Source organism: Trifolium pratense, linkage group LG7, assembly GCF_020283565.1.
Source record: "Trifolium pratense cultivar HEN17-A07 linkage group LG7, ARS_RC_1.1, whole genome shotgun sequence".
Classification (NCBI taxonomy): Eukaryota; Viridiplantae; Streptophyta; class Magnoliopsida; order Fabales; family Fabaceae; genus Trifolium; species Trifolium pratense.
The window spans coordinates 36,494,019-36,508,077 of NC_060065.1; the positions used below are offsets into that span (position 1 = coordinate 36,494,019).

The following is a 14,059-nucleotide window of genomic DNA, read 5'->3' on the forward strand; positions in this document are numbered from 1 at the left end:
GACAAAATTTGTTCAACACCGTAAACTTTGTTCTGTGATGTTCTATCTTATACTGTCATGTACTGTTCTGTCCAGTATTTATATTTTGTAGATCAAACGGACCCCAAGTAATCATCAAACATTTTATATGACTAAACACGTATTTAGCCATGAAAAGTAATAGTCCGGAGGTTTTTTTAATTAGTTTTTTTTTTTACTTGGTTTTTTTAATTAGTTGTTTTTCTAATTAGTTGTTGTTTTAAATTATTTTATGAATAAAAATAAAAGGAATTAACAAATGTTGTTACTTTTTTTTTACAATGGAGTTTACGAAGATTGAACTTAAGACATAACTAGATTAAATCTAGTGATTTAGATTAATTGAAGGTTGAGTTAACCCTAATTTTTTAAGGCTTATAAAAGCTACTTTAAGAATAAAGTTGAAAAAAATACTTTTTATTTTTAGAACTTTATCAAAATTATGTTTGACCACAATTTTTCTTAAAAAAAATATAGAAGTAGAAAATAAATTAGGACGGTGAAACTAATCTTTTACAATAAAAAAATTAAAAAACATTTGTAAAATAAAAAATAATTCAAAACTGAAACTATTTGTAAGATAAACAGTGGGAAGAAACCAGGAAAATAAATTAAAGTATTTAGCAAAGAAACTTCAAAGTACTAGAACATCGACCCATGCGGTGCACGGGTCTGATTAACTGTAAGATATATAATGATTAAAAAAGATATGATAATTCCAATAATGTAAGGTATATGAAAAAAGTTGAGTAACATTAAACGATAGTTCAACAATAATTTTGGATAAATATTCATACAAAGAAAATTATGTTATATTACGGAAGACTTCCTTATAGACCACATTCGAAGTCTTATTCGTATCTTCACCGTCTTCATCGATGATCAATATTTTTAATCCTTTTCTAGAAGTAACTCTTGAAATTGCAACATACAACTGACCATGTGAAAACACTGGCGACGGAAAATATATCCCAACATGCTTTAAAAATTGTCCCTGACTCTTATTAATAGTCATCGCAAAAAATATCATTATAGGAAATTGTCTCCGTTGAAATTTAAAATGAATTCTCACGTCAGATGGTGTAAGAGAAAATCTAGGTATGAAAACCTGATCACCAATATTACTTCCTGAAATATTTTTTCCTTCAATAACACGTTTTCTCAATCCCGTAATAATAAGTCTTGTTCCATTGCATAATCCTAATTTTTGATTTAAATTCCTTAATAGCATAACTGGAACTCCAACTCTAAGTCTCAACTTGTGATTTGGAAGTTCTAACGTAGAAATCGTGTTCAAAAATTCGGGAGTATGAACATCATACACTGTTTGACCGTCTACATTTTGTGTGAGTGGAGTATCATAACTCAAATATATTTTTTTTTCACCAAGAATTAAATCCAACAAATAATCATTTATTGTGTCGACTATTGAATTTTTAGGAGCTAGTATAGCTCTATTTTGGAAATACGTTATATCGTTCATGTTTTGTAAAAGTTGGGGATATGTACTTTCAACGATAGAAGCAAGAGGATCACCTGAATTTGGAATCAATAAATCTGATGGAATGTCAAGTTCTAAATCATCGTCGTTGTCATCTCCAATTTCTCCATCGCCAACACTCAAAACTCATTCAGAAAACAATCTTCTTTGTTCAACGTCTGCACTCGAAGCACCACCGAGAAGCCTCATGTTTTTACTCAATGTTAAAACTTCACAAAAATTCCAAAGAACCGAAGAATTAATAGTAGCGTGAACAACTTCTGGCTTTGTACCTTTGGATATTACTGGTAGAATTTGTCTAAAATCTCCGCAAAAAACAACAATTTTTCCACCGAAGGGAATGTGTTTATTTTTTCATCAACAAACTTGAGAATATCTTTTAAAGTTCGATCAACAGCTTCGAAACAGTGTTTGTGCATCATTGGTGCTTCATCCCATATAATGAGCTTTGCTTTTTGTATTAATAGCGCCAAAGGGCTTTTAGGAACTATGGTACATGTTGAAAACTCCTCAACATTTAGAGGAATACAAAACCTTGAATGTGTTGTTCTACCGCCAGGTATAAGCAATGCAGCGATCCCACTTGAGGCAATTGTTAAAACTATCTCACCTTTTGAGCGTAATGCGGCTGACTTGGCCCTCCAGGTAAATGTCTTCCCTGTACCGCCATAACCATAAAGAAAAAACACATTAGGTTTGTTTTCGTTAACTCTTGTTATGATTGTGTCATATACTTTACGTTGCTCTGAAGTCATAGTTGACATCAATCTAACATGTTCCTCAGCTAATGATTGTCTGTTATAATTCAATTCGTCGTGTATATATCAGGAACTAATGGTGTGCCTGCTCTAAGCATTGGAGGATAATCTTTTAAACTCTCCCGACAACTACGTAACATCATCTCAATGTCTGCTGGTGCATATTGTATTAATTGATCATCGGTTAATATTAAATCTGTAATGTTAAAATCAAAATAACGAATGTGATTAGTGACATGACTATGATTGTGTTTGGTTGTATTGCAAAAAAAATTGATTTAGCAAAATTGGGTTTGATAGATTTGATTTTGGTTAAAAGTGAGTTAAACAGAATTGATTTATGTTTGGATACATTAACGTAAAAATAAAGGGTATTTATAAAAAATATCAATTCTTTTTCCATTTTTTTTTTGACAAAATTCTTTTTTCAATTTAAAAAAACTACAATTTAATAAACTGCATAATAAATAATTTAAAAAGTTATATAAGTAAGGTTACATGAGACATTGAAATGTGAAAGATTCTTTTTTTTTAATAGATTTCAATATTGGTGAAAGTGTTATAGTATGAGAATATATATATATATATATATATATATATATATATATATATATAAGTTTCCAAATCTCGCATGATAATTATTCTCTAAATTTATGATCCGGTAGAAAAAAAATCATTGAACAGGAAAGACATAAAAATATTTCGTGATGAATAATATAGTCAACAATAATTTTGATATGATATACTTTTAAAATTGATGGTGTTTATCAATTATTGCACATAATTTTAATCATAATTGGTATAGTTGTCATGGTGGTTAGAAATATTGATTTGCATTAAAGGGTTGCAGGTTCGAATCCTAGTCAAGACAAAATTGTATTATTTTTTAATAAAAATTGCAAGATAAAATGGAGGGAAAACAGGGAAAACAAATTAGGGTTTAGGATTTGCTTGTGTATACAAGCTTATAATATAAAAGATTGACCTGGAAGCTCTTTCGTTACGATGATAAAACCGATTCTCAGTTAAGTTTTTCTGATTATCATCACTTCATCATCATATTCATCATCCAAATTGTAACAAAATCAAACAATGATGAATCAGAAAGAGATTAAGCAAATTACTTCATTAACCACTTCTCGTTTATCACCACTAGCAAAACCCTTCACTCTCAATAATCGTTCTTCCTTTTTGTCACCAAAACCCTCTTTCAATTCCTTCAATCATTCTGATGATGATGATGATAGTGATGACCCTTTTAGTTCTTTGCTTGATTCTTTTCGTAAAATGGGTCGTTCTGTTTCTTTGAATGATAATGTAAAAACTGCAACTTTTCCAGTTGGTGCTTCTACGAGTCAGACCCATCATGAAATTTCACTTTTTGAAGGAAACCCTTTTCTTGAATTGCCTAAAAATGGTGACTTTGATGAACTTCATTGGTCACACTTTGAGGTTGCTAATTCAACTGGTGATGTGAGCATGTTTCAGAAAGGTAGTATTTTTATGGTTTTGTTGAAATTTTTATGCATTTTTTATTTGATACACTTGTCTTAGATTTTATAGCCCTTACTTTAGACATTGTTTTAGGGAATTTATGATATTCATTTGTTGAGTCCTCAATTGGATTATTCAATCTAAAATTATAGCTTAAATAGAACTAGAAGGATGTTTGTCTGTTTGCATCAAAACACTTGTCAGCTTTCCTTAAATTAAGGGCATGTTTGGATTGATATATTTGAGCTTATTTATTGGCACAAGCACATGTGAAACTGTTTGAGAGATTATGGGAAACAACTTATGAAATGACCATAAGCTGTTTTTAGTTTTTTTTGTCTTTTTCCATAAGCTATTCAAAGTAGCTTATGAAAACAACTTATATCTTGTATGAAAAAAATTTGACTTTATTTTATTTATGTTATAGAAATAACTTATGCATAAGCACTTAAATGATAAGTGCTTGATTAAGCTGTTTCTTGAAAGAGGGCCTAAAACAGCTTCTTGCTACTAGTATGGATGGATACATGGTGATCCTCATCTGTTCCTTGAAGTTAATAGCTAGTATACCAGGATTATACATCAACATTGCTTTCTTTAGTTTTTCTTTTTTAAATTATAATTCACTGTTAAAAAATTTGTCCTTGTTACTTTTCTTGTCCATTTTTACCTAATATTAAGATCTATATGTACATTGAAGTCAGAGCTACACCACAAACTGGTACTTCTGCATGATATATTCACGTAAACTATCAATTCTCAATTAGAATAAGTAGATAACTTTTTTATTGGACCTCTGCTTCATGAAATGCAGTTATATTACGTATCATCATAAGCAGGATATCATTACATATTTTTGTTTTATTGTCTTAGTTTCACTATTACAGAGATTAATTAGGCTTAGTTGCATTAAGATAACAAAATTACCGATATTCAGTTATCTGAAAATATGAATTTTTGAGGTCTAGAACATTAATGGAGTTTTCTCCCTAAGACCATGTGCTTCACTCCATCTTAAAATTGGTTACTTGAAAGATAAGAAAGTTATGAATTTATTTCATTCTATGTTGTCATGGACATCTAAGATGAAAAGAAAATGACTCTATTGTTAAATATATTCATGTGTATCAATGTATGTGTCTATACAGCGGTAAATTGGTAATCCTTTGCAACTATCACGTAAAAGTTTTACAATGTTGATATCTGTAGTGCTGGAGATGTTTTAGCTACGGCTAAATCATTGTCTTTGTTGTTCCAACTATGCTCCCATATCTAGTATTATTGTCATACTGTGAACAATTCAATTATACTACGCTGCGAGGGCATTGAAAGTTTGCTCCCATTTGGGATTGATCTTTAGTTTTTTTTTTTTTTTTTTTTATTTAATTTTTTTTTTAATGTTTAATGACTAGTTTTGACTTAATGCTTTGCATAAAATTTTATTTAGAATAAAAAGTAGGACAAATAATTGAGAAAACTATTGAATGATCTGTACAGTTAAACCTGCTGAGGGCATTTTCGAAAAAAGTACTGGTATAGTTGTGGGAAAAGGCATTCTGTCGAATTCTGAAGGCACAAAACAAGCTGCTGATGAGTCTAGCTCCTTTCTTAAGGCACAAAACAAGGTTGCTCCACTGAAGATTTCAACTGATATGTCTTCTACTAAAAGCACTCCTCAAAATCAGTTCTCCAATAATTTGGGTGATAGTGAAACTGATGTGGATTCTCCTTGTTGGAAGGGAACCATGGCTATTAGTTTTGTTCCATCAGAAATTGCACAATCTGTACCGTTTCATCATGTTGAGAAACCAACAGAAAAACATAACACTTTAAATCCTCGAGCTCCACAGTTCTTTCCTGGTATTGGATATGTTCAGGACGATTTTGTGTCTTTGAACTCTACTGTTCCTGTAAATACTAATTTGTTGTCAGGAGAGGACACACTCATGAAAACTGTCATGGCAGAAGAGTCCCTAATAGAGTTGAATAAGCAAGAGCATCAGTATTCTACGAACATCAGCGGAATAGAAAAGGCGTTCAATATGGTTAATGATCGTAGCTCTGTGGATCCTCTGCTAAATTCACATTCTACGACGACTCAGTCTTCTTCTAAAGAAGAATTCACGACTTCAAAAGGAAAACTTGTAACTATAGGTGATGCTGTTGAATTTGTAAAGGGAACTGAAAATTCCAGGGCTAATAGGTCAACAATGAGTGAGTTTTTCCCTCCAAAGGGCCATTCTCCAACATCGCCGGCATCATCATCTCAAGTCAATGTTTATACTGATCTTCTAAAAACATTTGAAGGTTTCTCCAAGTCTATACTCGAATCTCCAAAACCGAGTGTTAAGATAGTGGTTGGCGCAATGCATGTTCTTTCAGAATTGCTTGCACAAACCTGTATTGACGGAGTTGATTCATATAGTGAACATGATAATAGCACGACTACAATCCTGCAAATACTCAATAATCTGAATGATTTTAATGCAAAAGTAGGTGGTGAAAGGATTTCAACTACAGCCTTTGACTCAACTCCAGCAAATAGTTCTTTTTGTCTCGATAGGCCATTAAAGCTTACCAAGGTATGTATGAATCTATATGTTTTTTCTAAGCAATTTATGCACAGTAGCAGCCTAACAGTACCCTTTAATTTCCATTCTCTGCTCGATCTTTATTGTTCTGGAAACTGAGATGCACATGTCTGCATTCAAGGGACTCGAAATGGCCAATGTAGAGACCCTTACTGTTCCACACCAGCTGTATCTGCAAAGTGATTATGTTGGAAAAAATACAGTCTCTAACGTGATTGGTCAGACTGGACTGAGTTCTTTTGCATCTAGCAGTGGAGGAGGCACCAAGAACGGCAATGAAGTTGGTCAGGTACACATATGCGATAGTAACTAGAATCAAATCTGGTTTATGTTTTTTTTAACTTTGAAATAAATGTCTGAATTCTTGTAGCTTCAGGTCATTCGAAGAAGTCTAGGGAAAAATGTGGATTTTGACAAACAAATGCACCCAGAGGCATCATTGTTTTGGAATTTATGGCTTGATTCTGAAGCAGAACGTTGTTATAGGAAGTTTAAAACTTATCATTGGCTTATGGAAGCTGGTGTGGATGTAAATTGCAAAAATGTTGCGGTATTTTCCTCTGCCTAAAAATCCTATAGCAACCTTATATTTCCATGCTTTGATTGAATTTGAATGAAATTAGCATTAGTGATCTTAAAACCTCGTAACAACTGCTGCTGTAATATGCACATATTAACATTGGCGATGCTTCAATTGTGTATTTCTATTTTCAGGAGTTGTGGAGATGACACTTGACAGTGCCAAATAGTTTGTAGATTTGCTAAGATACATAATAGAAGCTGCACACGATGGAGCTTTCATACATATTCCCTATTAACTAATTCCTGGGTGAATTTCTACTTGTACAAATGTCACTGATCCACGTGAATCCTATAGATCTGGACTGCTATCAAGACGAAGACAACATTGTACTACGGCCCCACTTAATTTATTTTGTTCTTGTGGTTTGTCTTTAATTTGGCAGAAATATGCACAAGCTAGTAAGTCTAACTATTTCAAATGATAAAAACTTTCTGTGTACATGTTGATCTATCGTCGGTATCTGGATAGTTAGGTTTATTAACCTTTTGTTTTCGTGTATGTTGATCTTCCAATGTGAATACAAATCAATACATACATGGCTTCATGCAATAGGTCTATATTGATTGATCTTGAATGATGGCGAATGCTAGCTCAATCACATGGTCTGATGATTTATGCCATCCTAATTTGTTCTATCCTAACTTAGAAGCTACTCTGTTAACCCCTTTTGTGTAAAATATGAAAAAAAATTGGTACTATACACATGCAGTGTTTTCCCTTTTCTGTTATGTTTATTCATGCATTGTCATTGTTGGCAACTTAAAGTGAGTGCACAAAGCACACAATGAACTTAGAAATTTGAATTATATAGATTACATAAGTCAAGGTCACTCAATAAATGACATATATACTACATAGTAACATAGACACATATAGATAGAGTTGTGTTTTGAGTTTAGCAATGGTTGATAACTTGACTCACTGAGGGCAATGCAATTGGTTATAAGCAGCACTAAGTTTATGGTGAGAATTATTGCAGTTTAATTTTCACAAAACATACTCTTGGTCTTGAAGTGGGATGAAAATTAAGCTTTAAGCTACAAGCCTACAACCTAAATTAAAAAAAATAAACTGGTTACCCATTTGTAAATAAACCATAAAAACCGTTACATAAAAATCCAGTTTCAGTAATTCAATTGTTATCCATTCATTTCAAGAAATATTTTAATTTTTAAAATTTTTTAAAAGTATATTTATTAATTAATTAAATAGATTTACATATTATTTCAAAAACAAATTTTTATTTTATGAAATGGTTGTATAAAAAACCCAAATTTGTCAAAAAACAAATTTGGTCACTCTACCTAAATCATTTTTACTTAAAATCTAATAATTTCAATAATACAATTTAATAAATATATAAAATAAGTGGTGGTGCTGGATGGTCAACGGCCTGGTCAATGCCGGACCTCTGGCGCCGGCATGACGGCCCATGGCAGTGACCAAGGACTTAAGGCCCAAGTTATTTATATTTTAATGAATACTTTTTATATATTATTCAATTTTACGTTTAGAATTTGATCACTTTGAAAAAGAAAAAAAAAATTCAGAAACATTTTATCAAAATGATTATTATGAGTTTGGAATGATATTTTTCCATTCAATTTTTTTGTTCATTAAAAGTATTAATTACTAGTTTGGTTGAATGTGTTGGGTGAGTGGTCATGAACTTGTAGTTGAAGCGTTGTTGTTAGTTAAAAGATGTACATATTCCAACCGAACCCTTCCTTATACTTCCCGCAACAAATTCAAAACAAAACACACACGTTGCTTCTGATATATGAATGTATCTTTGTAAAATACTAAATAGTAGTGACTTTGTGTGTGAGCTAAACAATGAATGAATGACACCAACCACTTAACTTCTGAAAATGAATCTACCATACACTACAATCACCTTCACCAATATTATTGACTCTATTCTCTTTCATATAAAACCATAAAAGAGTATTAAGGGTCATAGAGTTTTTGGTCCTTGAAGTGTTGAACATAAACAAAAATGATGGAATCTGGTGTTAGCTTTTGTAACTCTTGTGGTGAACAAGTTGGTGTTGATGCTAATGGTGAAGTGTTCGTAGCTTGTCATGAATGCTATTTCCCTATTTGTAAGGCTTGTGTTGATTATGAAATCAGCGAGGGACGTAGCGTTTGTTTGAGATGTGGCAATCCTTATGCTGGTATGATAAAACTAGTCTAATGTTTTATTTATCCATTCATCGATTTCGAAAATTCTCTTCGATTGTAATTATTTGTTTCATTCACTTAGGTTCATCACATCACATGAGTTTTTGTATGAAATATTCTAAAGTTTGTTTCCTTTTGCATTTTTGGTATAGATAAAGCAAGAGGTATTGATGACACCAAAGTTCCTGGAAATCAATCAACAGTGCCTGCACAGATCAGTACTTCGCAGGTAACGGATTTACATTAGCATTACAATAGGCGCAAACAGTAATTAGCCTTAGTTTGAGATTTGGATTTTCTTTTTGCGGTCATAATTTCGACGGTAGTAGATATTAGAGTTTGGTGAAGTTCGAGTATTAGTCATCTGATCTTCATCTAACAGTTGAGATTCATAGACTACAGCGACAGCAAGATTTCGAGGGACAATAGAAACATTTTGTTTGTATATACTTCATTTAATATATTATCGAATTGTTAGAATTAACATTTACAACCTTGCTTGTATTATGTAGGATATTGGACTCCATGCTAGGCATATCAGTACTGTGTCAACCGTGGACAGTGGTAAAGAATAGAGACTTTAGCCCAAATTTCTTGTAACAATATCTTTAGAAATGTACACTGATAGTCATAACTTGGTTTGTTTTGTAGAATTAAATGACGAATCGGGGAATCCTATCTGGAAAAATAGAGTGGAAAGTTGGAAGGAAAAGGATAAAAAGAACAAGAAGAAAAAGGCAGCACCTATTAAGGCTGAAAATGATACACCAGTTCCACAAGAACAGCATATGGAAGAAATGGAGTAAGTTTAATGAGAAAGGAAACACTTTTCTTGAAGAAAGTTATATAAAATGCATATTGAACTGATTTTTATTTTCGTTTTTGATTCATCAATTTATTATGAATCATATGTATTCTGATGTACATGAATGCATACTATGTTTTGCAGGCCCTCCTCAGAGAATGCTGCTGCTGAGCCACTTTCAATCATTATTCCAGTCTCAAAATCGAAACTCGCACCATACAGAACTGTTATTATCATGCGGCTCATAATCTTGGGCCTGTTTTTCCATTATAGAGTTACACATCCAGTTGATAGTGCTTTTGGTCTGTGGTTGACATCTATCATCTGTGAGATCTGGTTTGCGTTTTCGTGGGTGTTAGATCAGTTCCCTAAATGGTCTCCTATCAATAGGGTTGCTTTTACCGATAGGCTCGCCGCAAGGTAATTGGAAGCTATAAATATTTGGAAAATTTGTTCCTTGCACTTCAAGCTTAAAGCTCAATAGTTGTTTCTTGCTTTGGATGCTGAATGCTAATTGTATGTTGGTATGTCAGGTTTGAAAGAGAGGGTGAACCATGTCAACTTGCTGCTGTGGATTTCTTTGTCAGTACGGTCGATCCGTTGAAAGAACCGCCGCTGATCACAGCTAACACAGTTCTTTCTATCCTTGCTGTGGACTATCCTGTGGAAAAAGTATCATGTTATGTTTCAGATGATGGTGCTGCAATGCTTTCATTTGAATCCCTTGTGGAGACAGCTGATTTTGCAAGAAAGTGGGTTCCATTTTGCAAAAAGTTTTCGATCGAACCACGTGCACCTGAATTTTACTTCTCTCAGAAGATCGACTACTTGAAGGACAAAGTTCAACCTTCTTTTGTGAAAGAACGTAGAGCGATGAAGGTAAGCATCCAACCTTCCAATTGGTTTCTTCAAAGACATGAATGAGTGTCCCTATCTTAGAGAAATATTTTCATGACTATATACCTTTCATTTTTCTTTCAGAGAGACTATGAAGAGTATAAAGTCAGAATTAATGCTTTGGTTGCAAAGGCTCAGAAAACACCAGATGAAGGATGGACTATGCAAGATGGAACCTCTTGGCCGGGAAATAATTCACGCGATCATCCTGGCATGATTCAGGTATATCCATTCATTTTGTTTTAATCAAATCTCAATGATGAGAGATAATAGTCGGATACCTAGTTTGTGCAATTTGGTTACAGAATTATCGAAAGGACTAAATATTGTGGAATTATGTGAAAGCATTATAATTATCTGGCTTTAAAGAGCTTATTATACTTTGCACAGAAGCAGTTCTTCACCGATTCACTATTCATTTTCAGGTTTTCCTTGGACACACTGGTGCGCACGACATAGAAGGAAATGAACTTCCTAGGTTGGTCTATGTTTCCAGAGAGAAAAGGCCAGGTTACACCCACCACAAAAAGGCTGGTGCTGAAAATGCACTGGTAAGATCAATAGATACTTAAGATTAACAATTTATATAAGCTCGTGAAGATTTTGTTGTGCTTGACGCTTACTTTGATTTATATAGGTGAGGGTGTCTGCAGTTCTCACAAATGCTCCCTACATTCTCAATCTTGACTGTGATCATTATCTTAACAACAGCAAGGCTGTTCGAGAAGCGATGTGTTTTCTGATGGATCCAGTAGTTGGTAGAGATGTGTGTTATGTGCAGTTCCCTCAAAGATTTGATGGTATTGATCGTAGTGATCGATATGCCAATCGAAACACAGTTTTCTTCGATGTAAGTTTAAATGAAAAATTAAAAGTTTTACCATCTATATTATCACGGTGATGAAAATCATGGACGGAATTGTTATGCAATTTCTAACCTTGACCTTTTTCAGGTTAACATGAAAGGACTAGATGGAATTCAAGGACCTGTATATGTGGGGACGGGATGTGTTTTCAATCGACAAGCACTTTACGGCTACAGTCCACCTTCTATGCCTCCGTTACCAAAATCTTCATCATGTTGCTGCTGTCCTTCAAAGAAACCTACCAAAGATGTCTCAGAGCTTTATAAAGATGCAAAGAGGGAAGAGCTTGATGCTGCTATTTTTAATCTCAGGGAGATTGAGAGTAAGCAAAGTTAAAAAAAAATTTGTCAAACAGTTTTAATTAAACAGAAATAGATTCCTTAATAAAGAATATCTTTTGGTTTCTTATCATTCATGCAGATTATGATGAGTATGAGAGATCAATGCTTATTTCACAACTTAGTTTTGAAAAAACATTTGGTTTGTCCACTGTTTTCATTGAATCTACATTAATGGAGAACGGCGGTGTGTCCGAATCTGCTGATCCTTCAATGTTGATCAAAGAGGCCATTCATGTAATTGGTTGCGGCTACGAAGAAAAGACAGCATGGGGAAAAGAGGTTAGGCATTCATGTTCCTGTATATACTTTTCGTTCCTTTTTAAGTGTCTTGTAAGATTACTTGTATTTTAAGTAACCAAATACCTTGTTATGTATTCAGATTGGTTGGATATATGGTTCAGTGACTGAGGACATCTTAACGGGGTTCAAGATGCAATGTCGTGGATGGAGGTCAATTTACTGCATGCCCTTAAGGCCTGCATTCAAAGGGTCAGCGCCAATCAATCTTTCCGATCGTTTGCACCAAGTTCTTCGATGGGCTCTTGGATCAGTTGAAATTTTCCTTAGTAGACATTGTCCTCTTTGGTATGGTTTTGCCGGAGGTCGTCTCAAATTGCTGCAGAGACTGGCTTATATAAACACCATTGTTTACCCTTTCACATCCCTTCCTCTCGTTGCTTATTGTACTTTGCCTGCAATTTGCCTACTCACAGGAAAATTCATCATACCAACGGTAATTTCCTCGTCTTTATTTTGGTCTAACATACAAGATCGTTATTAATGAGACAAAGTCCTTACATCAAACTGTTGATGCTAATTTGATGCAGCTATCAAACCTTGCAAGTGCACTCTTTCTTGGACTTTTCATCTCCATTATATTGACCAGTGTACTTGAGCTAAGGTGGAGTGGTGTAACCATCGAAGATTTATGGCGTAACGAACAATTTTGGGTGATTGGAGGTGTTTCAGCTCATCTTTTTGCTGTCTTCCAAGGATTCCTAAAGATGTTAGCCGGTGTTGATACAAACTTCACTGTCACAGCAAAAGCCGCCGATGATGCAGAATTTGGTGAACTATATATGATCAAATGGACAACACTCTTAATTCCTCCAACAAGTCTTATCATTATTAACCTTGTTGGCGTTGTTGCTGGATTTTCTGATGCACTTAACGGTGGATATGAATCTTGGGGACCACTCATTGGTAAAGTTTTCTTTGCATTTTGGGTTATTTTTCATCTTTATCCATTCCTTAAGGGTCTTATGGGTCGACAAAACCGTACTCCAACCATTGTTATTCTTTGGTCAGTGCTTTTGGCTTCTGTTTTCTCACTTGTTTGGGTTAAGATTAATCCATTTGTGAGCAAAGTTGATAGTGCAGCCATTTCTCAGACTTGTATTTCTATTGATTGTTAAGTCTCATAAACATCAGCAGTTAAAAGTTTTGACTATATTTTAAAGATATGGATTATATATGATGATGATTCAATCTGCAAAGTGTGCAAGTCATTAGCATTAGTTCTTTGTTGAAATGTGTAAGCATTTTGAATTGTAAGGTTGTTTACTTCTTTTCCATGCTTTGGACAATTTTTCTGTGTAAAGAGATCAATAATTGACTGATTATAGATATCAATGTAAAAATAGTGGTTTTTCTTTCTCTCTTTATTTGGTCTAGAAATTGAAAAAATAGTGAGAACATAAGTCTTATCTGCTAACTAAATTGATGGACTAATAATAAGTAAACCACCGGTCGTTGACTTTATAAGGCTCTTTCATATAAATCACCGACTCTATGAATATTTTTAAAAAGTCTTTGATTCGGTCGAATTTTACATTTTTTTTTTTGACAAACGAATTTTACTATGAATGAGGATGCTAAAATAATATAATACTACGAATGATTCAATGGTGATTGACGCTGAACTTGATAGGAATGACTACGATTCGATCTCCGCAATTGCGATCGAAAAAGAGACTGAATTCATTTGATGTTAGAACTTAGAACTGACCCCGAATTAGATT

General features: G+C 33.6%; 2 protein-coding genes and 1 pseudogene across 3 annotated transcripts; 2 read left to right on the top strand and 1 right to left on the bottom strand.

Moving 5' to 3' along the window:
• Window positions 1-360: 360 nt before the first annotated feature.
• On the top strand, window positions 361-7,475 carry LOC123897821. 2 transcript variants are annotated; one of them, XM_045948609.1, is made up of 6 exons: window positions 361-659; window positions 3,257-3,769; window positions 5,269-6,353; window positions 6,484-6,651; window positions 6,739-6,912; window positions 7,077-7,475. In XM_045948609.1, the coding sequence occupies exons 2-6, from the start codon at window positions 3,370-3,372 to the stop codon at window positions 7,089-7,091; spliced, it is 1,842 nt and encodes a 613-aa protein (XP_045804565.1). In that variant the 5' UTR covers window positions 361-659; window positions 3,257-3,369; the 3' UTR covers window positions 7,092-7,475. The 2 variants fall into 2 exon arrangements, with proteins under 2 accessions (XP_045804565.1, XP_045804564.1); XM_045948608.1 differs by having other exon boundaries at window positions 434-659; window positions 6,733-6,912.
• Window positions 836-2,375, bottom strand: LOC123896367 (annotated as a pseudogene).
• A 1,134-nt stretch (window positions 7,476-8,609) lies between the features above and the next one.
• Window positions 8,610-13,702, top strand: LOC123899652 (cellulose synthase A catalytic subunit 8 [UDP-forming]). Its single transcript, XM_045950838.1, has 13 exons — window positions 8,610-9,122; window positions 9,282-9,358; window positions 9,642-9,693; window positions 9,781-9,931; window positions 10,079-10,354; window positions 10,468-10,813; window positions 10,916-11,053; window positions 11,257-11,382; window positions 11,469-11,681; window positions 11,785-12,019; window positions 12,118-12,317; window positions 12,418-12,771; window positions 12,866-13,702. Exons 1-13 carry the CDS (start codon window positions 8,945-8,947, stop codon window positions 13,451-13,453), a joined length of 2,934 nt encoding a protein of 977 aa, XP_045806794.1. The 5' UTR covers window positions 8,610-8,944; the 3' UTR covers window positions 13,454-13,702.
• Window positions 13,703-14,059: the final 357 nt, after the last annotated feature.

What these genes read in the sequence shown, in the direction of transcription:
- LOC123897821 (XM_045948608.1), top strand. Translation starts at nt 3,370, where the DNA reads ATGATGAATCAGAAAGAGATTAAGCAAATTACTTCATTAACCACTTCT. An exon ending in TGTGAGCATGTTTCAGAAAG is followed by an intron (nt 3,770 to 5,268) that starts GTAGTATTTTTA and finishes TGATCTGTACAG; the next exon opens with TTAAACCTGCTGAGGGCATT. An exon ending in ACGGCAATGAAGTTGGTCAG is followed by an intron (nt 6,652 to 6,732) that starts GTACACATATGC and finishes GAATTCTTGTAG; the next exon opens with CTTCAGGTCATTCGAAGAAG.
- LOC123899652 (XM_045950838.1), top strand. Translation starts at nt 8,945, where the DNA reads ATGATGGAATCTGGTGTTAGCTTTTGTAACTCTTGTGGTGAACAAGTT. An exon ending in ATGTGGCAATCCTTATGCTG is followed by an intron (nt 9,123 to 9,281) that starts GTATGATAAAAC and finishes TTTTTGGTATAG; the next exon opens with ATAAAGCAAGAGGTATTGAT. An exon ending in ATCATCCTGGCATGATTCAG is followed by an intron (nt 11,054 to 11,256) that starts GTATATCCATTC and finishes ATTCATTTTCAG; the next exon opens with GTTTTCCTTGGACACACTGG.